Raw genomic sequence first — 24879 nt, forward strand, 5'->3', positions numbered from 1 at the left:
GGGTTTAATAACTTGTTTGCATGACTGCTCGCTCTTATCCATCGCTATCTATCTGCGCTGAATCTCGTCCCCATCGGAGATACGCGCGGATAGTGGAGCTCCATCACCACCCCTCCTGGTGGAGCCGTCCACCGGTGGACAGGACAGAGCAGATAGCACCGGGTCTTGTATTGGAATGCTCGCCGCACACGCTTCGCTTCCGATCAGTAGGACGAGGGGCATGGTCTCAGGATGAAATAAAAAAGGTCCAAGGACGGCCCTCACCAGACCATCAAACCAATCTCTAGACAACCTTGTTGCCACCGGACAGACCACTGCCACCATGGGATCAATTGGCCCCTCTCCAGTCCAACACACCCCCTACCAAGTATCCGAGTACCCCAGTCGGCAGGGACGCAGAATCCGGATCGTGGTCATCGGATGTGGTGCCAGCGCGATCAATTTTGCGCACGAGGTGGACAGTAGCTCGCTGGACCTGGAGTTGGTCTGCTACGACAAGAACCCTTCGATCGGTGGCACCTGGTACGAGAACAAGTACCCCGGATGCGGGTGCGATATTCCCTCGGTCAACTACCAGTTTTCCTGGGCGCCGTCGGCGGAGTGGACCAGCTTGTATGTGTTCTTCACCCCCTCATGGCTCATGCTAAGCTGAGATCCCATAGCTACTCTAGCGCTGGTGAGATCTTACAGTACTTCAAGACGGTGGTGAAAGACTATGGTCTGATGAAGTATATGCGTTTGAATTCCCGGGTGGTCGGGGCCATCTGGGACGAGGAGAGCGCTCAGTGGCATCTCCAAATCGAACGGACGGACGGCACGGTCTTTGAGGATCGTGCGCACATTCTCATCAACGCAAGTGGTGTTCTCAAGTGGGTGCTCCTGATTCAACCCCTGTCCGTTTCCTAACATCGTCACAGCAAGTGGAAGTGGCCAGCGATTCCCGGCCGGGAAACCTTCAAAGGCCCAATGCTGCATAGCGCCAACTGGGACGACACAGTCGAGCTCAAGGACAAGCGGGTGGCGGTGATCGGATCTGGCTCGTCGGCCGTGCAGATTGTGCCCAACATCCAGCCCATCGTCCAGTCCTTGACGTGCTTCATCCGCAGTCAGTCGTGGGTCACGGCGAGCTTCGGGCAGCGGTTTGCGGGCAAAGGAGGCACTAATTTCCAATGTCAGTCGTGAACGTTCCTTTAGTCTAGATCAGCAGCTGACTTCGGCGCGGATAGACAGTGAAGAGCAAAGGGAGGTGTTTCGCAATGATCCCAAGAAATACCTCGCGTATCGGAAGAAGATTGAGTCGGAGCTGAACTCGCGATTTCAATTCATTCTGAACGGGTCGAAACAGCAAGCCGATGCCCGTGCGGTATGCTCTCCCTTCTCACTCTCTTCAAAAAAGTACAGCACTCACTGTAGCTTAAGGCGGCAGAGCATGACATGCGCACCCGACTAGCCAAAAAGCCGGAGCTGGCAGACCTACTCATCCCCACCAACTTCGCCGTCGGGTGCCGTCGCCCAACACCCGGAGCCGGGTATCTCGAAGCGCTATGTGAAGACAACGTAACCGTAGTATCCCAAACCATCACCAAGATCACCCCCCGGGGAATCCAAACCGCCGACGGGATCGAACACGAGGTCGACGTGATCGTATGCGCGACGGGCTTCGACGTGAGCTGGAAACCCGCCTACCCGACCATCGGCCGCGAGGGACGTAGTCTGAGCAAAGAATGGGCCGATGCCCCCAGCACATACCTCTCCATTACGGTCCCACATTTCCCCAACTACCTAAGTATCCCCGCGCCCCCCCCCCCCTCACCCCACCACCTCTTCTTCCTCCCTTCAGACTAACACCCATTCACCAGTCTTCAACGGCCCCTTCGGCCCCTACGGCCACGGCAGCTTCCTCCCCATAACCGAGACCCTCTCCCGCCACTTCCTCTCCATCCTCACCAAACTCTCCGACGAAGGTATCCTAACCTTCGACGTCAAAGAATCCGCAGTAGCGGACTTCACCGAACACCGCCGAACCTTCCTCCCCCGGACGGCATGGTCCTCGCCCTGCCGATCCTGGTTCAAACAGGGGACCGTGGACGGGGAAATCATGATGTGGCCCGGCTCGCGGATCCATTTCTTTGAGACGATGAAGAGGCCCCGCTGGGAGGACTATCATCTTACGTATGTGGGGACAAACAACCGATTCGGGTACTTAGGCAATGGCTTCGCGGCGCGCGAGTTCGACGGACGGGATTTGTCGTGGTATTTGGGATACTTGGAGGGGGAGGGGGAGGAGGATGTGCAGCCTGAGTTACGGGATGAGGAGTTTCATATGTTTATGAAGCAGCAGTGGGAATAGGGATAGGCGGGGGTGACGTCCACCACTGGTCAGGATCATTGCTGGGATGTGTGCTATCTTTGTAGAGTCCGAGGTGTGTGTCGCGCTCTGAGCGTAACCGCTCGGACTCCCAGGTTTAGTGCGCTCAAGATAGAGGCCTCAATGCGTTTGACGCGTCTCGGGCAGATACATCATGTCGTGTATGAAATGTATCCAAACGTAAGAGAAACGAAAGAAAGATCTATTGTTGTTCAGCTCCTAAAATCCATGCAGGAGAGAATCTGACGGGGTAAGAGTTGGCCGGCCCTGCGCGTTACAGTAGGGGAATTTCCGTGTGAAGGAGGGAAGCGGTGACATGGTGTGCTTTTGTTAGTATGAGGGGTGATTATATTCTGTGAACAAATGATAATTCATCTCTCACCCAGCTGTAGGCTTTGGTCTGGTTGGCATGGATACGCGAGATAGTTTGCTCGATTAGCTTGGATATTCACCCTCCTGGGATGGGAGTCATCTGGCATCGAAGGTGAAAGTACTGGTCCGTGTTGCTACTAGGAGGAGGGTTGTAAGAAAAAATGGAATGGGACTTGGGGTATTGGTGATATCAAGCATAGGATAAGAGTTGTGGCTGGGCTCTCACGTTCTCGCTAATAATATGTCTTGAATCAAGTATTGTTTTTACACGATGGCCGCTAATCACGCCTGGCGGAATGAGGTCACATGATCCAGGGATGTCGTTTACCTTCCAAGCAGTATACTAGCAAATACACATTCATCATTCAAGCGTATATAAATGTACTGAAAAAATGTCAATCCGGATATAAGTCATAGAACGTATCGAAAATGCAACTGCTGAAAATCGGTCAAATCCATAAACTTGGACCGCTCAAGAGCATGCCTCGCCACCTCATCATTCGCAAGATCGATGCCCGCCTCAACCTGCAGACGATCCCGGCGCCGATTCTCACGCCCATTCACAAACCTTAGTAGTAGCAGCACCGCACCCGCAAGACCATACATAATCGCGACGAGCAGCTTGCCGCGGCGATACTCCGGGGCTTCCGTAGCGGGAAACGTCTGCGGTCCGATCCAGTTGCCCGCGGCGTAGGCGATGATCTGGAGGCCGCTGACGGTGACCTTTTTGGTGTAGCCGAGGGTGTTGTTCGAGATGGCGGTCATGAGGAGACCCCAGGAGGCGCCGGCGACGCTGACGAGGTAGTAGCCGATCAGGAGGGCGGGTTTGGCGGTGTCCGGGAGGACGACCATTAGGATGCCGCCGAGACAGGCGACCATGATGGCGGCAAAGGAGACGGCGGTGCGGTCGAGCCAATGGTCTGACAGCCAGGTGAAGAGGAGTTTACCGGCGATGTCGAACAGGCCGGAGGGGGCGCTGAGGAGGAGGGCGAGGCGGTCGCCGAAGCCAAAGGATTTGATGAGGAGGGAGCCGAAGGTGGTGATGCCGCCGTTGGGGATGTTCATGAGCAGTGAGTAGAGGATGTAGAGGTAGGTGCGGGGGTCGTGGAAGGCTTCGCGGAACTGGGCCCATTTCCAGATGGGGCTGCCGACGCCTTGGAAGTTGTCGCGGATGCGTTCGAGGGCGACGAGGCGTTCGCGGTCGGTGAGGAAGCGCGCGGTGGCTTGGCTGTCGGGCAGGTACCAGAGGTAGGCGATGCCGGTGAGGATGGTGAGGAGGCCGAGGAGGAGGAAGAGGATGCGCCAGGGGGCCAGGGCGGCGTGGTCGATGGCGGACAGGCCGTAGCCGATGACGCTCATCAGGATGAGGGCACCGCCGTTGCACGACAGCCAGTAGCCCATGCGGCGGCCCTGTTCGTTCTGACGGTACCACATGCCGGTGATCAGCACAAAGGCTGGGGTGACGGTGGCTTCGAAGGCGCCGAGGAGGAAGCGGCAGGCGAGGAGACCCCCGTAGTTAGAGGCGGCTGCGTGCCCGGCGAGGGCCACTCCCCAGCAGAGGATGTTGGCCGCGGTGTATTTGCCCACGGGCAGGCGGCGCAGGAAGTACGTGGTGGGGAATTCCCAGGCCAGGTAGCCCGCATAGAAGATGCTCGACACCCAGTTGTACTGGTTGCCGTGCAGGCCCGTGTCGGTCTGCAGACCCATGAGCGAGGCGTAGTTGAGTGTCGTCTTGTCCGCAAACTGGATCAGGTACACCCAGCACAGCAGCGGCAGCATGTGCCGGTCGATCTTGCGCAGCAATTGTCGTTCCTCTTCGGGGGTGAATTCCACCACGGTGCCTCCGGTCAGTAGCAGTGCTGGGTCTACCGCTGGACTCTCGATTATCTCGCCTGCCGCGAGGTCGGCCTTGGTAGGCTGCTCGTCACGGCTTGCAGACTTGTCCATGATGGGCTGCAGGCGAGAGAGGAGAAAGGGACAGATACAAAGAGTGAGAGAAAGCTGCAGAGAGCGGGGTACACAAGGATGGTGGACTGGCTAGCTACAATAGAAGGCTGCCCCTGGGTTGAGTGCAAAGCATGACTACTCAGGGCTACTTATTGTTTGTCCGCACGATGACAGTGATAGGGAAATCGGGGCACCTTATCTCCCCATTTCTCTTTATCTATCTTATCTTCCCCACATAATGAATACATTTGGAGTCTGTCGGGGTTGGTTGGTTGGTGGGAGCGGCATGACAGGGGGATCACCGGCGTTCTGTCCACCAGTGGAGCAGGGGGATTTGGTGGAGGTGGAGGGTGGAGGGGTTAGTGGATGGTGAATTAAGCTATCCCCGCACGACTCGATCAATGCATTCCGCCACATACTCCACATTGCCTGCCGTGAGTCCCGCGAGGGAAATTCGCGAGCTCGCCGCCATGTAAATGTGATGCTCCTCTACGGCGCAAAATGACATTAACAGACACAGACAGTGAGAACGAGGGATGGATTGCAGCTTACCCTGTAGACGACGGACCTGAGCGGAGGTCAGCCCGAGAATCGTAAACATGCCCTTTTGCTCAATAATGCGCGTCCAGTTTCCCGGCGTGCCGCGCCGTTGCAATGCCGCAGCCAGCCGGCAGCGCATGTCCACCAGACGGCTGTGCATGGTGACGAGATTACGCGCCCACTCAGCGCGGAGAGCATCATCCGCCAGCACCGCAGTAACAACACGGGCACCGAATGCAGGCGGATTGGAGATTTCCGCGCGGATGAGCTGCGCCAGAGCGGACTCGACAGCCGCAGCCACGGTACTGGTGCGCGTTACAACAGCACACAGACCGACCCGCTCGCCTGCATCGCAAATTTTAGCAAAGGCAACCAGTTACGTGAGGCAGACATACCATAAATCCCCATGCTCTTCGCAAAAGACAAACAGACCATCACCTCGAGGGCAAGATCATCGACAAAATGCCGAATGGGAAAGCAGTCACGTGCGTAGTCCCCCGAGGTGAGTCCCAGATAAGCCGCGTCGAAGACCGGTACGAGCTGCCGCTGCTGCACGAGGAGGCCAATCTCCCGCCATGCCTCCGGGCTAGGATCCCAGCCAGTCGGGTTGTGGGCGCTGGCGTGAAAGACAAAGCTGCTGCGGGGGGGTGCCTCGCGCAGGGCGGCCAGCACTGCAGGGAGGTCCAGGCGACCGTCCGTAGTGGAGGTGTTGCGGAACTCGCGTACGTGCAGTCCTACGGACTCAAATACCTGCTGGTGGTTGGACCAGCTGGGTGTCGTGATGTACACGGGATTCGCGGCCCCCAGGGTCTGGTGGAGTAGTTTGCCTGCCAGATGCAGGGCCCCGGTGCCGGCTAGGGCCTGGCAGGAGGCCACCTACGGGGGTCAGTGATGAGAAGCAGGCAGGGAAAAAGAAAGAAGGAAATAGAGGAACCAAAGTGAAAAACAGACCCGTTTGGCGCGCACGGCAGAAGACTCATCGCCCAGCACCAAAGCCGACGCCAGCGTGCGGAAAGCGGGGAGTCCGAGGATGGGCAGATACTCGTGGTCGGCGTCCTGGAGACGTGCCTTGGCTGCCTGCACCGCTGGCAGGATCCATGGGTGGCCCTCGCTGTCCCGGTAGGTGCCCTGTCCGAGATTCACCTTGTGTGGGGCGGAATCTGCCCGGTAGAGTGCTGTGAGCTCGAAGATGGCATCTGGGGGGGTGCAAGGTACGTCGTTGAATAGGGAGGACGATGTCATTGTATAAGACAGAGAAATACGGTTGAGAAGGGAGCAGAAATATACGTATATAAAGTAAAATGAGCTGATGAGGTCGTTTTGAATGATAATACTTAACTTGATAAAGGCTGTGTTCAAAACTACTAATAGTAGCCAGCATCCAAGTTACTGGTGGAGCTCCACCGGGTATCTACCACCACAAAGACTTCTTTCCATACCGATATAGCTATATATACACCTAAGCATATCTACGAGTAGTATATCCCAGCTCTGTGAAACATCAATCCACCGATATGACCACTTCCACTCCCCCCTCTGGCGTCTACACCCCCGTGGTCGTCTTCTTCCACGAAGACGAGACCATCGACACCGACAGCACCCTCGCCCACGTCGACCGCATGGCCGCTGCCGGAGTCACCGGCCTCGTACTGCAAGGCAGCAACGGCGAAGCACCACATCTCGACCACCACGAGCGCCAAACACTAGTGCGCGCCGTGCGCGACCATCTCACCGCACAAGGCCACACCAACACGACACTAATAGTCGGCTGCGGCGCCGCCAGCGTACGCGAGACACTCATCTACATCACCGAGGCACACGATGCAGGCGCCGACTTCGCCCTGGTGCTGCCCCCAGCCTACTGGACAGCAGCGATGACAGCTCCCGTCTTGGAGAACTTCTTCCTCGAAGTCGCCGCCGCATCGGCCCTACCTCTCCTCATCTACAACTTCCCCGGCGTGACCGGAGGCATCGACATCACCTCCGACTCACTCATCCGCCTAGCCCGCGCCAGCCCACGCATTGTCGGCTGCAAGTTGACCTGCGGGAACGTGGGCAAACTACAGCGCGTCGCCTCCGCTGTGTCGGGGCCGACATTTGCCGCCTTTGGGGGGAAATCGGATTTCTTCCTCCCGGCGCTGGTTGCCGGTTCCCGTGGCGTTGTCGCCGCGCTTGCTAATATCGCGCCCAAGGTCCATGTTGAGTTGCTGCGTCGCTACCGTGCGGGGGACCTCCCCGCGGCGCAGGCGCTGCAGGCGACTCTGAGTCATGCGGACTGGGCTCTTACTAAGGTGGGTATTGCTGGTGTTAAGGCGGTGGTTGCCCATTATTTTGGGTATGGGTCTGGGCGGGGGCGCCGTCCGTTGGGGAACTCGACGGTGGGGACTTTGAGTCCGGAGATTCTGGGTCCGATTGATGAGGTGGTGGTGTTGGAAAAGAGTCTGTAGCAGATGTTTAGCTTCGTGTTTACTTCCTGACCTCTGGCGCTATGTTTGTACTGGCTGGTACGGAAATCAAGGGTAAAGTATATATATATGATGATTTAGTGTATATATTGATATATAAAACTCGTATTGGAACGCGGACACTGATTCAGGAAGAACAGTAAGGCCCATAGATCTGCAGGGTGTGCATGCTCTCGTGAATGCACGCTTGGAAGAAGCGACAGGAGTCATTCAATAAGCCTGGGCGGATCTCCTCCACCGCGCTGAATGTGCTTCGGATTTCTGCAATCGCACGGGCCAGAGCGTGGGGGGGTATGCAGCAGATGGAAGAGTACAGCGCTCATTCTGCTACTGGTGGTATGGGAGCCTTTTCGGAGTCAGACATGAAGAGAACCAAAGGGTGAAACAGACCAGCCATTAACAGCATTGTCACCTCTACCGAGAGTTCCTTGGACGACAACGTCCGGCCTGTCTTAAAATCCCGGGTATTCATCATGGCATATAAAAAGTCCTTTTCTGGGACATTGTTTCCCCGCTGGATGCGCGCCTGGATGCGGTCCTGCATCCAGCTCACCGCAGCTCGGATCTCCGGCAGCAGGGACAGGAGGAGCAGACGATCCAGCTTGTATCGGTAGATAGAGTGTTGTGCAAGACACTCCCATACGCAAACAATTCGCACATTCCCTACTGATCCACCATCACAACATACCAAAGTACTCCGACGAATACCCTTAGTCAAGACCGCAGGCAGCCATCTCATCTCCGACGAGTTAAGCATCTCAAACCGCTGCCCAAAGGCCATCTCACTAATAACATCCATTGTCAACCAGGTACACACCTGAGCCACATCCTTCACCGGACTCCACCCCTCTCCTCCTCCATCTCCCCAATCACCTCAACAAAATCCTCAATCCTCCCCACCACCCGCCCCTCCACATCCCGTAACCCCTGGACCGAAAACACCCTCATCAAAACCCGCCGCTTAAACGCATGTTCCTCCTTCCGCACCGCTGACAACGTATTCGAACCCCCGTCGACTGGCACTCAACGCCCGCATACCCATCCACCTTGCGCACGTTTTGCCCGAACCCCGTATATCTCAGCCATGTCCGCCGCGTCGTGGAAGACGATTGCGTTCGGTTCATACCGGACGGTGTTGCCTGGGTTGGTCGGGTCAGTATTCTGTCAGGGGTAGGTAACTAACGTGGCATACCGTATTTCTTATACCACGCGTAATGTCTCCGATGTAAATCGCCCCGCCAGGCAATAATAGGCCGCGTACCAACTGGTGAGGGTGGCAAGTGTCGGGCCGGGATATTTGGCGAGGGAGTGGAGGTAGAGGCGGTGGATGGCGAGGAGGGATGCCTTGGTGCTGTGAGTTAGGTTGATGAGGATGGAATTGGTTGACCTACGTATAGGAGAATCGATACTAGTGTATACCAGTAGAGGGTTTCTTCCATGGTAGTGGTTGATGCAATGAACATGCCCTGTTTTCTCTCCTGCTTAGAATGAGTACGACTTAGTACCCTCTACCCCACCTGCTGTTAATAGATGATAGACACTACATCATGCATAGCTCATCTCCCAAGATTCAAAGAACCAAACTGATAATAATAAGAAAGCTTAATCTGGCACTTCGGCACTCAATCCCACCCATATCCGCCTATTCGGATGTTTCGCCATGGTCGATCACCCATGTAAGACTCCGTACGATTCATATTGTTTCTTGACATGATGAGATGATCATCCTTGTATAGGGTGTTATTTTTTTTTACTCTGTGGATGATTAGGGGAATACTTCTATCCGATGCGGAATGGGATCGCGATTGGCTGCTGCCAGGCTTATGAATGGGGGTGTGGTGGTTGGTTAGATGGGCTAGGTGGGTGGGTTATTGGGTTTTCCTTTTTTTTGTTTCTTGCGGGTGGGATTGTATTCTGACTGGGTATTGTATTGTATTATAACTCAAGCACAGTGACGGGCTATGAATGACCCCGTCCATTGTATCCGATGGGGCCGGCTATACCAGAGTCTCACAGTCCATCTTAATTCCCCTGTCGACTGTTGGCCGTCCAGAATGGCAGCCCCGTCTCCTGTCGCGCAATCCCGTACAGGGCAGCGCTGTCCAGGTTCTCACCTGCGTAATCCCGCGCGGCGTTTAACCGGCTCGAGGCTATCTCGACGGTGGGTAGGCGCGTGTGATGCTCGGCGGCGAGAGACAGAGCATGTTTCATGTCCTTGCACGCCAGGGCGGCGGCAAAGCCGGGTGGTGTCTCGAGTGGTGGCGCGTACGCACCACTTGTGATCCGATGCGAGTAGCTCTCGAGCACGGGCCCGAACATGTTGCCGATGAATTCCTCGAGCTGTTGGCTGCCGATGCCGGTCACTTCGGCAAATACTTGTGCTTCGGAGATTACTTCCATAAAGCTGATGACGAGGATGTTTCTGACCACATCGGTTCGTTAGTTGCTGGTAATGCATGAGGAGAAGGAAGCACACCCCGTGATCTTCAGCAGGCTCGACTTTCGCACATCTTCGCCCAGATCGATAATGGCCCGGCCCATGACATCAACCTGTGGACGGACCGTCTGCAGTGCTGCAGCAGGCCCGGCCATTGCAAAGATGAGCTTCCCGGCAGCGGCCACGCGACTGGCCCCGAACACGGGCGAGGCAATAAACGCCGCACCCCGCTCGCCGAGCCGCTGGGCGGCCAGCGCCGAGGTGTCGGGGTGTACCGTGGAGGTGTCGACGAAGATCTTTCCCTCCAAGGAGACGTCTGTCGATAGGGCCTGGTCCACTAGGTCCAGCAAAACCTCGTCATTGGAAATCTGTGCCTCGGTCAGCCAGTCGACAAGCACCCGAGCGGAACGGAAGACTGACCATGGTATAGAGTACATCGGACTGGCGCACGAGACTCGCAAAGTCCTTTTCGGGCACAGCGCCGGCCTCCTGCAGCGGTTGCCCTTTCTCCAGGCTGCGGTTGCTGTAGTGCAGCGGGGGCCCGCCCTGTGTCGCAAGATGCCTTTGCAGGTTCATCGCCATGCCCAAGCCCATCGATCCGAGGCCAAACTGCCAGCACGAGGTCAGCAGGGCGTCCAAACAACCACGTCCACGCAAACACCTACCCAGCCCATGTGCAGAGGCGACGTCATCTCTGTGGTCGATTATGTTCGGTGACACTGGATGAGGATTCTGGCGAAGATCCGTCATACGACAGGCGCACTATGCATGTTGATTGTCGTTGGCTTTGGAGATTGATATAGGGGATAGACATGATGTGGATACTCGAAGATAAGCTGGTGGAGCTCCACTGAGACTCCTTAATTAGGCGCCGGTGGAGCCCGTGGCAAGAATGTCGTCCAGCAGGATGCCCAGAGCCGGGCCGATCCCCCACAAAGGTCGGTGCTTGCAGAATGACTGGAGGAGGTCCTCGAAGAATGGCTCGGCGTCATCGAGCAGACTGCTGAAGCCAGCGGGGTCGACGGACCACAGCCGGGGATCGCGGTCGAGACGCCCAGTCTCAAGGCCAAGGGCGAACAGGACGGCCTCCAGGAGGGTGTTGAAGATCAGCATGCAGGATTCGGCCGGCCGGGGCAGTTCGTCGAAGGTGTCCAGGTGCTGGTGAATGTCACGGCACGCGCCCCGCAGCGCCCGCCAGATGCACAGCAGGAGGTGGTAGCTGGTCACGGTCACCCAGGGCGCCTCGCCAAAGGCCTGCTCTCGGTCCTCGCCGGCGATCCGAGCGAGGGCCGCCGTGAGATCGTGCAGGACGGCCAGGAGGTCCTCGTCACGGTTGGACTGGCGCGACAGCAGCGGCACGGATCTCCGGACAGTTACGTAGCTGCCCAGGGCCAGCTGGGTAGACGTCGCCAGCCCCGCGAGCAGGCTGTGGTCGACGATGCCTCCTACCAGCATCTGGTCTGGCCGGCACAGGTCCACTCGGATCGCGGCGGCGAGCACTTCGACAGATCGCCAGAGGAGGTAATGGGGGCTGTCCCTCGTGTATGCCTGGTCGTGGACAATCTGCCGGATGCATCGCACGGCGACGTGAATCTGTTTGTTCTGCGACTGGGTGAGGATATGAAAGGCGGACGGATCCGGGAGACTGGGGGGCATCTGGTAGTAGCTGCGCGTGAAATCTCGGACCAACACCCCGAGATTGCTCAGCACGCACAGGAGGGCAAAGGGCGACGCAACTAGCGCCGCCAGCAGCTCCGGGCCGGGCGAGTCCGTCATCAGTTGCTGCGTTGCGATGGACAACGAGGCAGTCGCCAGCCCGCGCGGAGCGTAAGGGAGATTGCCCGCCAGGGTCGAACCGGAGGCGCCAAAGTGTTCGGTGACCCGCTGCAGCCAGACAGACGCATTCTGGGCCTCCCACAGGCTGCTGGGAAACGGCAGGTCCCATCCAAACTCCAACGGAGACATCAATGGGCGGGCGTTGGTTGCCGCAAAGGCATGGGAATCGAGGAAAACCATCGTGTAGAGTGCCAGTCGGACCGACTCAATGGAGATGTACGACATCCATCGCGAATACAGCGTCTGTGAGTCTTCCCCAGGGACGTTTGTCTCCATCGGGGGCATGATCCAGGACGGCGTCCCGGCTGTCGTGATGCTCTCGTGAGATAGACCCAGCTCGCGCACAATCTGCGGGTGAGGATCAGCATGAAGCTGGGGAGGAGGAGTAAAGAGGGCAGACATCAACTAGTGTACGCAAATTGTGCCTCGCTGTCTCAAACGAGCGGGTTTCGCCCGTGTACAATCCGTAGATGATAGAGAGCAGCCAGGCTTGTAGGACCCAGGGCTTTCGCATCACTTTCCGATCTGAAGCGGCCTTTGTGGCAACGGGTTAGCCGTGAGTTTCGACATCTGACTTGATGTGATGGTGGTATATTCTGAAAGAATCACTGACCAGCAGTTGAAGCTCTGCTTGCCCGTTTTGCCAGACCTCCTGCCGCCATTGGGCGCGTGTCTCCCTCTCAGCCTCATCGGCACCCCCCGGAGACCGGTGCACCGAGTAGAGACTCCCCATCACGGCGGTAATATTGACCAGTAGCTTAGGTGTGGAAGACAGGACAAAGGTAGGGCGATGCAACAGGGGCAGTGAAGGGTGAAAATGCTCGAAATACGCCTTGACATGGGTAGCCACCGTCTCCCCGGCAGGTCTGTTGTCCAGGTTAGGTGTTATCACAGCAGCACCGGGGGGTTGTCGGGGAGGGAAGAATAAAGCCTACAAGGCCGCGGGAGACATCACAGGGGGCGGTGTTGGAAGGTGGTCGTTGGTGAATGAACGTCCTTCCAGCCAGGAGCCCTCGGCGGTGACTAACAGAGATTCGGCCGGTTCGTGCCCGGTTACCCACGAAGGCTCGCTGAGGCTCTCCTCTGGTAGGACGGGCTGGTGCGCTGCTCGGCACCGGGACTTGTGCCGTTTATACACATCACTGGGTGAAGCGTTAGCGCGTATGCCAGCTGCACAGTGGTGGGGAGAGAAGACCTTCTGGAGAACTGCGCATGGCATCTTGCACATCCAAAGGTTCTGGAGGAGACGCCCCCATGGCCTTGCCGACCGCACCCTCGAATGTTAATTCTCTTTCCTTCAAATGGATGGATCACCTACGGGTCCGCTTATGTCTCTGGAGGTTCTCCTGAGGCCGGTTAGCTTCGCTACTGTGCAGGCGGGCTTCAGATGCTTACACTGCGCGTGAATGACCTGGTGCACTGATCGCAGGCAAACGGACGATCCGCCGTGGCGGTATACACGTCTCCCATGATAGCGAGGTTACCGACTTGTCCTCTGGTCGGTCGATGTGAAGAGGCAGGAAGAGGAGCGGTGCGGAGTGGGCGCGACACCGGCTGTTGGGGATCATCTTCGGACCAATCAAGGTTGGCATGTTTATCCCGCAGCTGGGGGTGTTATCTGCCTAAAGTAGAGGATAGATAACCGTGCGACAGCATTGATAAAGTTTGGAGCTATCTCGGCCTAATCCATCAACCCCGCATTTTGCTTCGTTGCATTCACCAGGACCCCAATGTACTCCATACGTAGACTAGCATACCCAACAGCTGTAACCAAACCAAGATCCCGATTAAATAGGGTTCCCCCTCATATCCACCGGCATCTCTCTCCCCGAGCCAAGACGCTTCGAAATGCGTCGATCAATAGGCCCGAACTTCGCCTCCCGGATCCGCCCAAAGTTGCGGCTATACCACTCCACTGCCTGTTGATCCGGACACTGATCCAGGATATCATTATTCACCTCAAGATACCCCGTCATCATAGCGACCCAGGCCCTCAGCGACTCGTCCCACGCAGAAAAACTCCGTCTCTCGTTCTTCATCAATCGCAGCCTTGACGAAACTTTCCACTAGTGTCGGTTCCAATGGGTAGTGGATGTTGTCGTAGATTGCATATCGCGCCGCATCTTCAATTCCATTCGACGGGAGAAAGCCATGCGCAAACGAATCCGGAAACAAATAAACCTGCATGTTCTCTTCTTCCGGCCTACCACATGGATAATCAAATACCGCGCACGACCGATCCAGACATTTATAGCCCGCATTGATTTCCTCCAACACTTGCTGTGGGTTTGGATGATCTGCCATGATTTCCGGCGGAGGGACACGATTTGGAACCGTTCGGATGAAGCCTGCGCTTTCGAGCTTCGTAATTGCGGTTGGGTAGTCGGTGTCTTGGACTATGATCATTGAGGCCTGGAATGGTAGATAGATATTAGTAGGGAGATAAATGGGATTGTATTTTACTGTTAGGGGTATGTATTACCCCAACAACAATGGGGACGCCCAGATAGCACATTGCGAGCGCTCCCCAGGGGATCATAGGGAGAGGGTGGAGGGTTTTGCTCAGTCGCGTTGAAAACCGATCGGGCTCGGTTTCTCTCGCGCGTCTGAACATAGCTGTATCTGGGGACTAGTTATGTCTACTTTGTTTGAGGGGGTGTGGTTTTTGCCGTGGATTGAAGAAAATGTGATGGTTAGGAGGAGGTTTTTCGAGGGATGACAGGAAGAAGTTCGCGGGGTAGACTGGGTACTGATGACAGTTCAATCACCCGCTCTCTGCTACAGTAACACACTAATCTAAGCAGTTATTTCAGTGCACCATTTAGATCCCTTATATTGGAGGATCAGTTATATTCTAATGTATGGGCAGGGCCCAAATTGACCTGGCCATGAATTTGTGATCACATGACGGTGTAGTTTATGCTTACCAAACACAATATTCCAGTATTTGAGATATATGATTGGATGGTTAGTCACTAAACTACTACTCCCGTATATCTTTACAGGGTTGATTGAAGAGAGCTCCGGCCCTCTCCTACATCAAGGATATTATTTCATTTTCATATTACAGTCGCTCCGAAGTGTGTCCTGCGGAACACATGCGATGGAGTTCTATCCGTCTATCGCACTGTCTGAGCTCTGAAAAAGTTGCTTGGTGGAGGTGGAGGCGGAGTGGAGGCGGACGGTGGACAGTGGACAGTGGACCGATACAGTGGACGGGTGGAGTGTAGAGTCCGCCAGACTTCCGAGGCATCGTCGGCACGGGAAATGTTTGGGTCCACGCTCTCATACAGGCCCTTGGCATGCTGTTCTCAAACATAGAGGATGGAAGAAATAGTTTCAGCTTCCCGGTGATCTGGCCGCCAAAGCGCCGAAACATATCGTCTGAAATGTGGATGGTGAGGATGCGGTGGTGGATGTTGTCAGCTGGCTGTCTCGTGTTATCGCCTTGACTTATTGGTCTCGATTTATACCTACTAAGTAAGGTGGGAAAAGAAGTGTCATGTAACCAGAGTTACCTATAGAGGTGGAAGTGAAAAACTAACGATCTAAGATGTCTATATCAACAAACTAGACGCCTCAAAAACAAAAATTACAAGAAGCCATAGTCCCATAAGGGCTCAAACCATCTCCCTCCCCTTGACCCCCACCAACACCCCCTCCTCGCGACTCAACGTCGTGAATCGACTAAAGCCCCCTTTCTCCTTCTCCTCCTCGCCATTGCCATCTCTTGCATTTCTCGGCTTCTGTGCCACACGTCGGAAATACACTCTCTTGAAGAACTTCCATACCTCCACACCACCCAAAAACAACCCCGCCTCGACAAAGACCACACCCCATTCCCATCCGATTCCCGTGTGTTTGAACACGACGTCGTTGATCACAGGGATGTAGAGCACCGGGAAAGTAAGGAGAAATCCGACCACGATGCCCCAGAAGAGGGTGGTGTTGGTGTAAATGTCGGTCATCCAGCCCATATATTTGAGTTTCTTGGTTGATGTTGCGGTGGGAGTATCCGAGGAAGGGACGTGGTCATGCATGTTGAACAAACTCCGTCTCAAATGCATCATCTCCCATGCCAGTAGGAGCGCAAACCACGTCATGCAGACAAAGGTGGTGGCGCGGGCTCGGAACACTGTATCACATTCGTGGGAGTAACTGCTGTTGCAGTTTGTGGCCAGGTCGCCATTGCCCCAGGCGAAGAGGACGAGGGCGAAGGCGCTGAGACTCAGGGTGGCCATCCAGACGCCGTAGACTAGTGTGTCGATGATAATTTCGGGGGTGAAGATGCCGTTTTTCTATATGTTCATTAGTCTTATCTTCTAGGAGAGGGGGCAGTATATAAGGGGGATGAAGGCATACATTCTGCGGTGGTCGATCCATCACATCACTCGCGGCCTTCTCCATACCCAACCCAATATCCGGCAGGCCGGACGTAATCATGATAATCCAGAGTATTTCCACTGGCGCAATAGGGAACACACTCTGGCCGTTCTCGTCCTTGAAGACCAGGCCAATCAACAGGGTCAGTGCCAGACCAACGTTCTCGGCTAGCAGATGTAGCACGAACTTCTGGATATTGTCAAAGATGCGTCGACCCTCTTCGATGCCGTTGATAATACTCGCAAAGTTGTCGTCTGTCAGGACCAGCTCCGATGCATCCTTGGCCACGTCGCTGCCGGATTGTCCCATCGCGATGCCCACGTCCGCACGCTTCAACGACGGTGAGTCATTCACTCCGTCGCCTGTCATCGCGGCATAGCGGCCACGGCGATGCAGCGCATCGATCATTCGCACCTTCGTGTGGGGGGCGCAGCGGGCAATCACTGCGGGGAGCGTGGGAAGGGCATCTATTTCTGCCTCGGTCAATGCGTCGAATTGGCTGGCTGTCATTACGAGACTGTCCGACACGTCGCGGGCCAGATGCTGCATGTTTGACGGGATGATGCCCACCTGAGCAGCGATGGCGCGCGCCGTTCCTGGATGGTCGCCAGTCACCATGTGTACTGAGATCCCGGCGCGATGGCATTCTTCAATAGCACCTGCAGTCTCTGGGCGAGGTGGGTCGTAGAGACCGATCAGCCCCGCGAAGGTGAGGTCCTGTTCGATGGAGTCCCGGGACGGGATGTCGGTAAATGCAGAGGTGGTCCGGCTGGCGAGGGCGAGCACGCGCAGTCCTTCGCGCGCCAGAGCCTCCATGTTCTGCAGGATGGTGTCACGCATGTCCTGGGACAAGGGCACCGGGGCGGAGTCAGCTTTCCAGGCGATGGACGAGCAGGCATCGAGCACGCGCTCCACGGCACCTTTCGTGAAGATAAAGTCCTGGGCGTCGTCTTCGCGGCGGAAGATCACCGACATTTTCTTGATCGTCGAGTCGAACGGATACTCGGCCTGCTGGGTCCAGGCAGGCTTCTCACCCTTGGTCCACCGGTCCCGGCCCCAGTCGAAGCGCGCCGCAAAGACTTGAATGGCGATGTCGGTGGGCTCGCCGCGCGCCTGCCACCGGCCGTTCTCTTCGGACCGATGGACATGCGCCAGATTGGCCATGGCCGCGACATCCAGATACCGCTGCAGCAGGGCATTGTCGGCCACCATGTCCTGAGGGGCCATCGCCTCCCCCTCGTCGCCCTCACCGGGCATGGCATCGCGAACCCTCACCTCACCTTCATTCGGATCCAATGGGTCCTTGGACACGCCCACGGACACCGTGCCCAGCCCAGGCACCCAGGCCTTCTTGGCCACCATGCGTCCCTGCGTCAGAGTGCCTGTCTTATCCGAGCAGATGTTCGTGACAGCGCCCAGGGCTTCCAAGGAATCCAACTTCCGGACAATCACGTTCCTGTGCACCATCTGCTTGGTCCCCACGGCCATGGTCACTGTCAACACGACCACCAGGCAAGCCGGGATCATAGCCAGCCCGGTGGCCACCGCATAGATAATGACTTCCTTATCATCGTGCATCCCATTGGCGGCCATGACCACCACGGCAAACACCACCGCGATCCCAAACAGCAGCAACGCCAACTTGCTCAGCTTCCGTTGCAGCGGTGTCCCCACGTTGATCCCAAGGAACCGGCCGACGGCATCCGTGCAGGTCAACGTCCACGCCGCCACATACCACCGCTTCTTAGTCTCGCCGCCGGGTCCGCGTCGTACGGGCCGACGACGCCGGTGGTCTTTCGCACGAAGAGCGGCCGCGATGGCCCCGATTTCCGTCCCCATGCCAGTGCCAATCACCACGCCGCGCGCCCGACCCCGGGTGACGGTGGAGGAGCTGTACGCAATATTGAGACGGTCGCCGGGGCCAGTGTCCGCGGGGAAGGTGGCGGAGGAGGATTTGGTTACGGGAAGGGATTCGCCCGTGAGGAGGGCTTCATCGGTTTCAAAATTCATGGTTTCGACTAGTCTGCCAAATATTAGCGTGAGCTTATTCACGAAAGGGAAAAGGCATACCGTAAATCAGCCGGAACGGTGTCTCCCACTTTCAAGTCTACCATATCACCCACGACGATCTCGATGGCCGGGATGGTGCCCGTCTTACCATCGCGGGTGACGACTCCGGTCGGCGAACTGAGTCCCCGTAACGAATCCATGGTCTTTTCAGCGGCGTAGTCTTGGTACACACCCACAACGATGTTCAGGCCGATCACGGCTCCGATCACCCCGCCTTCGATCCAAGACTGGATGCCGAAGCTGACGGCCATGGCGATGATGAGGACCTGTTCGAATGTGTGAGTAAGAACTTTAGAGAGGGTTCAAGGAGTTGGTTGGCACGTACCAGCATCATGGCGTTGGCGATCTGGCGGATGACTATCTTTGCGAGGGAGATGCCCTCATCCCCCTCGAGCTCGTTAGTCCCCCATTTCTGTAGTCGCGTTTGGGCTTCCTGACTGCTGAGACCGTCTTCCGGGTTGACGGCGAGCTCGTGCAGGACAGTGGTGTCGGAGAGGGTATGGGCGGGGGCGGAGAGCAGAGTCTGAGAGGACGGCTGAGCTTGTTTCTCAGGGTCCATGGTGTAGTATGTAGTTCTTTGAGTGATATTGGTCTATCGGGTATCAAGTCACGGCGGTGCCATGTAGATTGTATCCTCTATAGAATGAGAGTCCATACACTCGAGCACGCAAGATCTAGATTCGGTTGGACCTCCAACTGGATCCGGGATAACCCCTCCCCTTTATAGACTTTCCCGCGATGGTGAATATCTCTTGGCGTGTTCTATATCCAGAGGCCAACACGATGCCGAGCCAGCCAAGCACCAATCACAGCTGCTCGGTCCAGGCCTCTTGGCACAAACCTTGGGCGCGAAGTCGGCGACGTCTCGCCTCTTGGATTATGACGCAGACGACCAGTAACGTCGCCCACGTGAGCCCAGCCGAGAGTCGGTTCCGGCTACAAGGACTGTGATTGGATCAGCGGCGGTCTCGCCCCAGCGGAACGCCAAGGTGTTCCGAAGCGCGGAGACTTGGCGCCTTTTGGGGGCAATCCCGCCTCGGATAGGCTGCTCGTCTGAGAAGGTGAAAGGCCTTGGCGGGCAGCTGGGGGGGAGATCTGAGAGCCAGTCGCAAGCCGGCTTTAAAGGCAGCGGTCGCGGTCCCCCCGGAGGCTCCATCCCCGCCGGCGATGGATCCGATTCCGGTCTCCCTCATGCAACCCTCCCCCACCTACATTTCTTCCCTGCTGATGCGGAGGCTGTCGTAGCGGAACCAACGCGACCTGCCTGCCGATATACCCGACGCGTCCTCTAGTCGCATTTGACCTGTCCATCCTTGCCTCTTCTTTGTTCTCTCTCTCTGTCGTGTGGTTGATGGCCGGTGATACCCACAAGGCCGGGATCGTGGGCGTGGTGGTGGGGGCCGTGCTGTTGTTTGCGGCCATGAGTATGGTCCCATTGTAAGTAGTTCCACAAGCCCCTATTGGCAGGTCACCTTCTGCACCCCGTGTCTGGCGGAGAACGCATATCTGATCAAACAGCATTGTGATGTGGCACCATCGTCGACGGACAATCGCCCGACGGGACAGCGAACTCCGCAACCTCACCCAGGGCGGCATTATGCGGCAGGTGTCAGTGGAGCGATGGCTCGAAGAGCAGACACACGCGGACCACAGCGACCGCCAGTATGCTCAGGAATCCTGGTAAGGCTGCCCATCCCTGGTTACGCCAACGCTTGGCCGAGATGCGGGGACGGACTGCCGGTAGCAGTCTTGGCCCGATTGTGATCCATAGGACTGATGCATCGTTCTTGGTAGTCCCATCTGCCTGTCGAGTCTAGCACCCTCCCAATCACCCTCCCAAGATACGCTCCCTTTCCCCGAGACCGCCCACATCGCATCGTCACCCCACAATGAATCCAACCTGCATGACACAATAGGAGGGAGGAATATCCTGGTGCTCAATCGCTGCCACCATGTCTTCCATGCTTCGTGTCTCTCGGCATGGTTCCAGTATCATCAGCATAAATGCCCGATTTGTCAGACAGAATATTCCGCTGGGTAGCCAGTGGCAGCAATGGGTTCTTGTCTTCTGGACGATGTCTGTGCCAAGGCTAGCATGATGATTGGCAAACTCTAAGTTCGCTCAGGTCCACCGGCCTCGCCTCTCCGAGGTCATCTCCACGAACGCATTGTCACGTCATAAAACCAAGCATAACTGCGAATAAGAAGTCCTAAGAGTCCCAAGCGATGTTGTACCTTGACATCACTGGAACGTAGCAGCCGAGTGTCTGAGAGTCTCTCCACTCCAGAAGTTTCTAGAACCCATGTTTGGCATGCCGCAGATAATGTCGTCCTTCGGGCTTCTGTAACATCATAATCATAGACACGGCAGATCTAGATCTTGTCTGATCACACGCAGGCGGTCTAATGGACAGCTACTATACACATAATGGTCTCTGGCCGTGTGCAAATGGATCGCCTCCTTGGATAATCTCGTCGAAGCGAGCGCTGACCCGGCTATAGTTCAGCCCATAGCGACCGAGCTCGTGCAGCCGGATGGACACCCAATCTTGGTATATTCTGTCGGCCGTGGCAATCCCTGCAATAAAAAGAGGCCAGATGATCCGCACCATCAAGTGCGGGCGGCTGCGATGGAGCTTCAAGGAGAGTTCCAAAACCTGGCAAACGGCGTCATGCAGAGTCATCAAATCTGCACGTTGCAATCCTTCGGCCAAAAGATCCTTGAAGCAAAGGTGAAAGTACACAATCGTGCCGTAATAGGTGATGGATGCCCAAAAGACCGTCTCCATCACGCGACGTCCGTCGCCTACAATCTCACATGAGGGCGCGGATTTGGCGGAGGCCAGCAAGATGTCGTATTCCTGATGATCAGATTAGTCCCCGTCAAGCCATGGGTGGAAACATGACGAGTCGCATGCAGACACTTACATCCGATAACATGATGAGTTCTTCAATGATATCCTGGCACGTTTTCTCCGAGGGGGTGCTTTGTCGAAACAACTCTGTAATCCGGAACTGTATTACATGGCTCTTGTGATACAGTGTCAAGCCAGGGAGGTTTTCCATATCATCTAGCTGAGCTGTCGTGGGGTACGTCTCCCCCCAGAATCGAGACGGTGATTGTCTTCCAATTCTGTAGAGTTCGGACAGACTCATTCCCACACATCCGGCTTCCTGCATGAAGAACCGAAATAGATCCGCATCGAGCCTTGCAGCCCCGGGGCCAGACAGCAAAGCGCCAGGGGTGAAAAAGTACAAAGTCCAAAGCAGAAACAGAGGTACCGCTGTCTGTCGAAGCCTACTCTTAGAAAGTTCCATGGCCTGCCGTGGCACCGGACGTTGGATTAGGCTTTCAGACGGAGTCTTGTCTGCAGGGCCACATATTACGCCTGTTGAGCCTGCTGCCATTGCGGTACACGGAGGTTCCAACTGCTTAAGTGACGGGACGACATGGTTGAAGAGTAAACTCTTGATACCACGGATGTGAATATTGATCCCGGCCGTCCCGCTCCCGAAGCGATTTTCGTAGTCAATCATCATCCACAGGGTTATAAAGATAGCTTCGATCTGTTCCGGGGACTTGACGTCCTCTTTCAGCACTTCCCGGAGGCTTGAGAGAGCTTGGCCGTAATGCAGCCTACTATCCATGTCGGACAAGCTCTCAATCGAGCCTTGTCCCTCCGCCTTGTCCCGGTCGTACAGACGCGATCGATTGACCTCACTAGACGTAGTCGCGAGCATCATGCTCATGACCATAGGCTCTTTGACCGCGATCTTGTGGTACGCATAAGACACAGTGGACCAGGGCCAGTGCTTGCCAAGAATCACGACCAGCGCGGAATCCTGGAGGTAACTCAAGCAGGAACGGTCAAAGACTGACAAGACGAGCGAGTTGGCCGCTTGGATACTATTCCCCGGGCCACCTGTGGGCGATAGGGAAGGTGCAGGGGATGGAACAGGCTGACAGTCTGTCCGTCTTTTCACCGGGCGACCTCTAGCTGGGCCCCTTGGAATTGGGCCCCCCTTCCACTCGCACACGATCCGGGCCGCTGCGCAACGCCTGCATTGCGGCTCCTCCTGGCCAGTGACAAACAATTTCTCTTCGTCGCATTTAACCTTGCGAATTCTACACGTGCGGCAGCCTGTGTTACAGTAAGTCGGACCGTTTCGGAACACTAGAAAGGCGCAAGACAGCAACGGGGATCGTTACCGGTCTTGGACCGAGTCTTCCTGCCGAGCTCATGCATCGTCTATCGTCTATCGTCTATTGTCTTGCTGATGCTCCACTTGGCGGTGCCTCCGTCATGGACGTCATGTATGACCGGCATGTAAGCTCGCGCGAAGCAGGTCCATTGGCGTCGACTGAGCCGAGACAAACCAACTGGAAGACATGCAAGGAGAGGGAAAGCAGCGGGGATTCCCCAAAGGCGATGCCCCGGAAAAGCCCCGGCCCGCAGCCTGCCGAGAGACGCCCGCCGATTGGCTGCGTCGGCAGCGGTCAGGTGATCTCATCGGCAGTCGTGAGCCGAGACATGGCGATAACCTCAGATACCGCTATCAGATAGCACCTTCGTATCTCCGCACTGGTTGCGGAGAACCATCCACCATGATGCAAGATCATTCTGTCTATAAAATGCTGCTCATGCCAGAACCCGGTCCGCCTGGCCCGGCCAAATCCAGGTTCCTGCTATCCACCACTAACCTATACCCGCCATAACCATGCACCTCCAAGCAACCCAACAACGCTTTATCGCCAGCGTGGAAGATGCTCTCCGGAAGCATGCCCTCGAGCTCCAAGACATTAACAAGAAGGTAAGCGGCCTCTCAACCCACTATCTGTCACACCTGACATCTCAGATCTGGGCCACGCCCGAACTAGGCTACGCCGAACACCAAGCTCATGACAACATCTGCGCTCTCTTCGACACCCTCCAATCCACCAACCCCGGCTACCACATCCAACGTTCTGCCTATGGCCTCCCAACTGCCTTTGAAGTCACCTACACCCATGGCACAGGTGGACGCACCGTTGTCTTCAACGCCGAATACGATGCCCTTCCAGGCATCGGCCACGCCTGCGGCCACAACCTCATTGCCACAAGCTCCATCGCCGCATTCATTGCCACCTGCGAAGCGCTAAAAGCCCAACCTCCACACCATGGCTACACCGTCCGACTACTTGGCACACCGGCAGAGGAATCTGGGGGTGGGAAAGTGCGTCTTCTCGAGAATGGCGCTTACAAGGACGTCGACGCCTGTTTGATGGTGCATCCTGTTCCGATGGCACCCGGACATCCCGAGCTGCTAAGCATTGCGACTACCCTACCTGGAGGTTTTCTGGCAAATGATAAAGTCACGGTGACATTTACGGGGAAGCCAGCGCATGCAGCGGCAGCACCATGGGAGGGGGTGAATGCCTTGGATGCAGTCGTGTCAGCGTATGTGAACATCTCGCTATTACGACAGCAGATTTTGCCAACGCAGCGGATTCACGGAGTCATTGTGAACGGCGGGGATAGACCAAATGTGATTCCGATGTCGGCTACAGTGGATTACTATATCCGATCACCGACGAAGAAGAGCTTGAAGTCATTGACGAAAAAGGTAGTGAAGTGTTTCGAGGCAGCCGCAACAGCAACTGGATGTGGTGTACAATTTGAGTGGTACGTCTTCCACCCCCATCCTAATCCCTAACCGTGTACTAACGAAGTAGGGGTATCTCCTACGACGACCTCAAAACCAACACCCCCATTTGCGAAAGCTATGTCTCCGTCATGCGCGCAATGGGCCACCATACTCTGCTGAACAATGCCGGACAAGCTAGCAAGCTCACCGGAGCATCTACAGACATGGGTACGTTACCCCATCATCTCCTCATACACAAATCCTGACTAACTGTGAACTGCAGGAAACGTCTCCTACGCCGTCCCCGGCTTCCACGGCCTCTTCACCATCCCAGCCGAAGGAGTCAACCATACCCCCCTCTTCACAAACGGAGCGGGATCGCCCGAGGCACATCAACGCAGTCTAGCCTGCGCGGCGGGGATGGCCGTCGTGGCGTGTCAGATCCTAGTTGACGACGAATTCGCGAAGAAAGTCAAAGCGGATTTCGAGACGGAGGCGGATGAATAGTACTTAACATCTACTATCCTCTCCAACTTTGGCCATACATGATTAAATAAAACCCAGAGCTCTCATCGATAGACATACAATACCATACTTAAATCTAAATGGGTAAACAGTCCCATCACAAGCCTTCTCATTCCCCTTCCTACATCAGCAGGTAAATCAGGCCGCCGAGTGAGCAGAAAGAGACCTACAAAGTCCTCAGCTGAAGACACGGAGGACACTGAGACCAGTACCTAATGTCGTGACCGTCGTCGATGTGATGCGGATGATAAAATGCTGGACGCTGATACCCAAGTACTCTTCCAGTAAGTATATCATCCATGCCTTAGAGA

The 24879-nt window shown here is 56.1% G+C and overlaps 12 protein-coding genes across 12 annotated transcripts; 4 read left to right on the forward strand and 8 right to left on the reverse strand.

Moving 5' to 3' along the window:
- Positions 1-16: 16 nt before the first annotated feature.
- BO80DRAFT_500903 (flavin-containing monooxygenase) lies at positions 17-2584 on the forward strand. Its single transcript, XM_025724263.1, has 6 exons — positions 17-612; positions 663-869; positions 918-1171; positions 1227-1363; positions 1414-1786; positions 1860-2584. The coding sequence occupies exons 1-6, from the start codon at positions 323-325 to the stop codon at positions 2348-2350; spliced, it is 1752 nt and encodes a 583-aa protein (XP_025576996.1). The 5' UTR covers positions 17-322; the 3' UTR covers positions 2351-2584.
- Positions 2585-3141: 557 nt separating this feature from the next.
- On the reverse strand, positions 3142-4687 carry BO80DRAFT_472122 (major facilitator superfamily transporter allantoate; the record flags this gene model as incomplete). The annotated part of the gene is made up of 1 exon (XM_025723127.1): positions 3142-4687. One exon carries the CDS (start codon positions 4685-4687, stop codon positions 3152-3154), a length of 1536 nt encoding a protein of 511 aa, XP_025576997.1. The 3' UTR covers positions 3142-3151.
- Positions 4688-5066: 379 nt separating this feature from the next.
- Positions 5067-6533, reverse strand: BO80DRAFT_472130 (putative aspartate aminotransferase; the record flags this gene model as incomplete). The annotated part of the gene is made up of 4 exons (XM_025723128.1): positions 6179-6533; positions 5623-6103; positions 5240-5572; positions 5067-5116 (listed from the first exon to the last, which is right to left on the reverse strand). The coding sequence occupies exons 1-4, from the start codon at positions 6467-6469 to the stop codon at positions 5067-5069; spliced, it is 1155 nt and encodes a 384-aa protein (XP_025576998.1). The 5' UTR covers positions 6470-6533.
- Positions 6534-6741: 208 nt separating this feature from the next.
- BO80DRAFT_443470 (dihydrodipicolinate synthase family protein) lies at positions 6742-7674 on the forward strand (the record flags this gene model as incomplete). Its single annotated transcript, XM_025721356.1, has 1 exon — positions 6742-7674. The coding sequence occupies one exon, from the start codon at positions 6742-6744 to the stop codon at positions 7672-7674; it is 933 nt and encodes a 310-aa protein (XP_025576999.1).
- Positions 7675-8011: 337 nt separating this feature from the next.
- BO80DRAFT_443471 (uncharacterized protein) lies at positions 8012-9131 on the reverse strand (the record flags this gene model as incomplete). The annotated part of the gene is made up of 5 exons (XM_025721357.1): positions 8012-8293; positions 8381-8477; positions 8731-8831; positions 8899-9043; positions 9112-9131. The coding sequence occupies 5 exons, from the start codon at positions 9129-9131 to the stop codon at positions 8012-8014; spliced, it is 645 nt and encodes a 214-aa protein (XP_025577000.1).
- Positions 9132-9687: 556 nt separating this feature from the next.
- On the reverse strand, positions 9688-11266 carry BO80DRAFT_463402 (NAD(P)-dependent oxidoreductase). Its single transcript, XM_025722591.1, has 4 exons — positions 10795-11266; positions 10550-10738; positions 10169-10497; positions 9688-10114 (listed from the first exon to the last, which is right to left on the reverse strand). The coding sequence occupies exons 1-4, from the start codon at positions 10819-10821 to the stop codon at positions 9715-9717; spliced, it is 945 nt and encodes a 314-aa protein (XP_025577001.1). The 5' UTR covers positions 10822-11266; the 3' UTR covers positions 9688-9714.
- BO80DRAFT_28638 (C2H2-type zinc finger protein) lies at positions 10908-13549 on the reverse strand. Its single transcript, XM_025714956.1, has 7 exons — positions 13361-13549; positions 13284-13311; positions 13161-13224; positions 12901-13107; positions 12579-12831; positions 12366-12500; positions 10908-12313 (listed from the first exon to the last, which is right to left on the reverse strand). The coding sequence occupies exons 1-7, from the start codon at positions 13433-13435 to the stop codon at positions 10994-10996; spliced, it is 2082 nt and encodes a 693-aa protein (XP_025577002.1). The 5' UTR covers positions 13436-13549; the 3' UTR covers positions 10908-10993.
- A 203-nt stretch (positions 13550-13752) lies between these two features.
- On the reverse strand, positions 13753-14668 carry BO80DRAFT_492362 (uncharacterized protein; the record flags this gene model as incomplete). Its single annotated transcript, XM_025723764.1, has 3 exons — positions 14448-14668; positions 14033-14377; positions 13753-13992 (listed from the first exon to the last, which is right to left on the reverse strand). Exons 1-3 carry the CDS (start codon positions 14577-14579, stop codon positions 13753-13755), a joined length of 717 nt encoding a protein of 238 aa, XP_025577003.1. The 5' UTR covers positions 14580-14668.
- Positions 14669-15585: 917 nt separating this feature from the next.
- On the reverse strand, positions 15586-19453 carry BO80DRAFT_472146 (potassium/sodium eff; the record flags this gene model as incomplete). The annotated part of the gene is made up of 4 exons (XM_025723129.1): positions 18744-19453; positions 18419-18684; positions 16328-18371; positions 15586-16263 (listed from the first exon to the last, which is right to left on the reverse strand). Exons 1-4 carry the CDS (start codon positions 18975-18977, stop codon positions 15586-15588), a joined length of 3222 nt encoding a protein of 1073 aa, XP_025577004.1. The 5' UTR covers positions 18978-19453.
- Positions 19454-19769: 316 nt separating this feature from the next.
- BO80DRAFT_443475 (uncharacterized protein) lies at positions 19770-20102 on the forward strand (the record flags this gene model as incomplete). The annotated part of the gene is made up of 2 exons (XM_025721358.1): positions 19770-19855; positions 19937-20102. 2 exons carry the CDS (start codon positions 19770-19772, stop codon positions 20100-20102), a joined length of 252 nt encoding a protein of 83 aa, XP_025577005.1.
- A 733-nt stretch (positions 20103-20835) lies between these two features.
- Positions 20836-22665, reverse strand: BO80DRAFT_443476 (uncharacterized protein; the record flags this gene model as incomplete). The annotated part of the gene is made up of 3 exons (XM_025721359.1): positions 20836-21279; positions 21347-22560; positions 22629-22665. 3 exons carry the CDS (start codon positions 22663-22665, stop codon positions 20836-20838), a joined length of 1695 nt encoding a protein of 564 aa, XP_025577006.1.
- A 320-nt stretch (positions 22666-22985) lies between these two features.
- BO80DRAFT_28745 (M20 family metallopeptidase) lies at positions 22986-24859 on the forward strand. The gene is made up of 4 exons (XM_025714965.1): positions 22986-23230; positions 23276-24081; positions 24132-24271; positions 24327-24859. The coding sequence occupies exons 1-4, from the start codon at positions 23138-23140 to the stop codon at positions 24548-24550; spliced, it is 1263 nt and encodes a 420-aa protein (XP_025577007.1). The 5' UTR covers positions 22986-23137; the 3' UTR covers positions 24551-24859.
- Positions 24860-24879: the final 20 nt, after the last annotated feature.

The sequence above is a fragment of the Aspergillus ibericus genome (genome assembly GCF_003184845.1).
Source record: "Aspergillus ibericus CBS 121593 unplaced genomic scaffold BO80scaffold_12, whole genome shotgun sequence".
Classification (NCBI taxonomy): domain Eukaryota; kingdom Fungi; phylum Ascomycota; class Eurotiomycetes; order Eurotiales; family Aspergillaceae; genus Aspergillus; species Aspergillus ibericus.

Coding starts and splice junctions, on each gene's coding strand:
- BO80DRAFT_463402 (XM_025722591.1), bottom strand. CDS start 10,821: ATGACGTCGCCTCTGCACATGGGCTGG. Junction 10,739..10,794: donor CGCCTCTGCACATGGGCTGG/GTAGGTGTTTGC, acceptor TCGTGCTGGCAG/TTTGGCCTCGGATCGATGGG. Junction 10,498..10,549: donor CCGATGTACTCTATACCATG/GTCAGTCTTCCG, acceptor ACCGAGGCACAG/ATTTCCAATGACGAGGTTTT.
- BO80DRAFT_28638 (XM_025714956.1), bottom strand. CDS start 13,435: ATGGGAGACGTGTATACCGCCACGGCGGATCGTCCGTTTGCCTGCGAT. Junction 12,501..12,578: donor AAGCAGAGCTTCAACTGCTG/GTCAGTGATTCT, acceptor GTTGCCACAAAG/GCCGCTTCAGATCGGAAAGT. Junction 12,314..12,365: donor ATTTGCGTACACTAGTTGAT/GTCTGCCCTCTT, acceptor CCTCACCCGCAG/ATTGTGCGCGAGCTGGGTCT.
- BO80DRAFT_500903 (XM_025724263.1), top strand. CDS start 323: ATGGGATCAATTGGCCCCTCTCCAGTCCAACACACCCCCTACCAAGTA. Junction 1,172..1,226: donor AGGAGGCACTAATTTCCAAT/GTCAGTCGTGAA, acceptor CGGCGCGGATAG/ACAGTGAAGAGCAAAGGGAG. Junction 1,787..1,859: donor ACATTTCCCCAACTACCTAA/GTATCCCCGCGC, acceptor CCCATTCACCAG/TCTTCAACGGCCCCTTCGGC.
- BO80DRAFT_28745 (XM_025714965.1), top strand. CDS start 23,138: ATGCACCTCCAAGCAACCCAACAACGCTTTATCGCCAGCGTGGAAGAT. Junction 23,231..23,275: donor TCCAAGACATTAACAAGAAG/GTAAGCGGCCTC, acceptor CTGACATCTCAG/ATCTGGGCCACGCCCGAACT. Junction 24,082..24,131: donor TGTGGTGTACAATTTGAGTG/GTACGTCTTCCA, acceptor CTAACGAAGTAG/GGGTATCTCCTACGACGACC.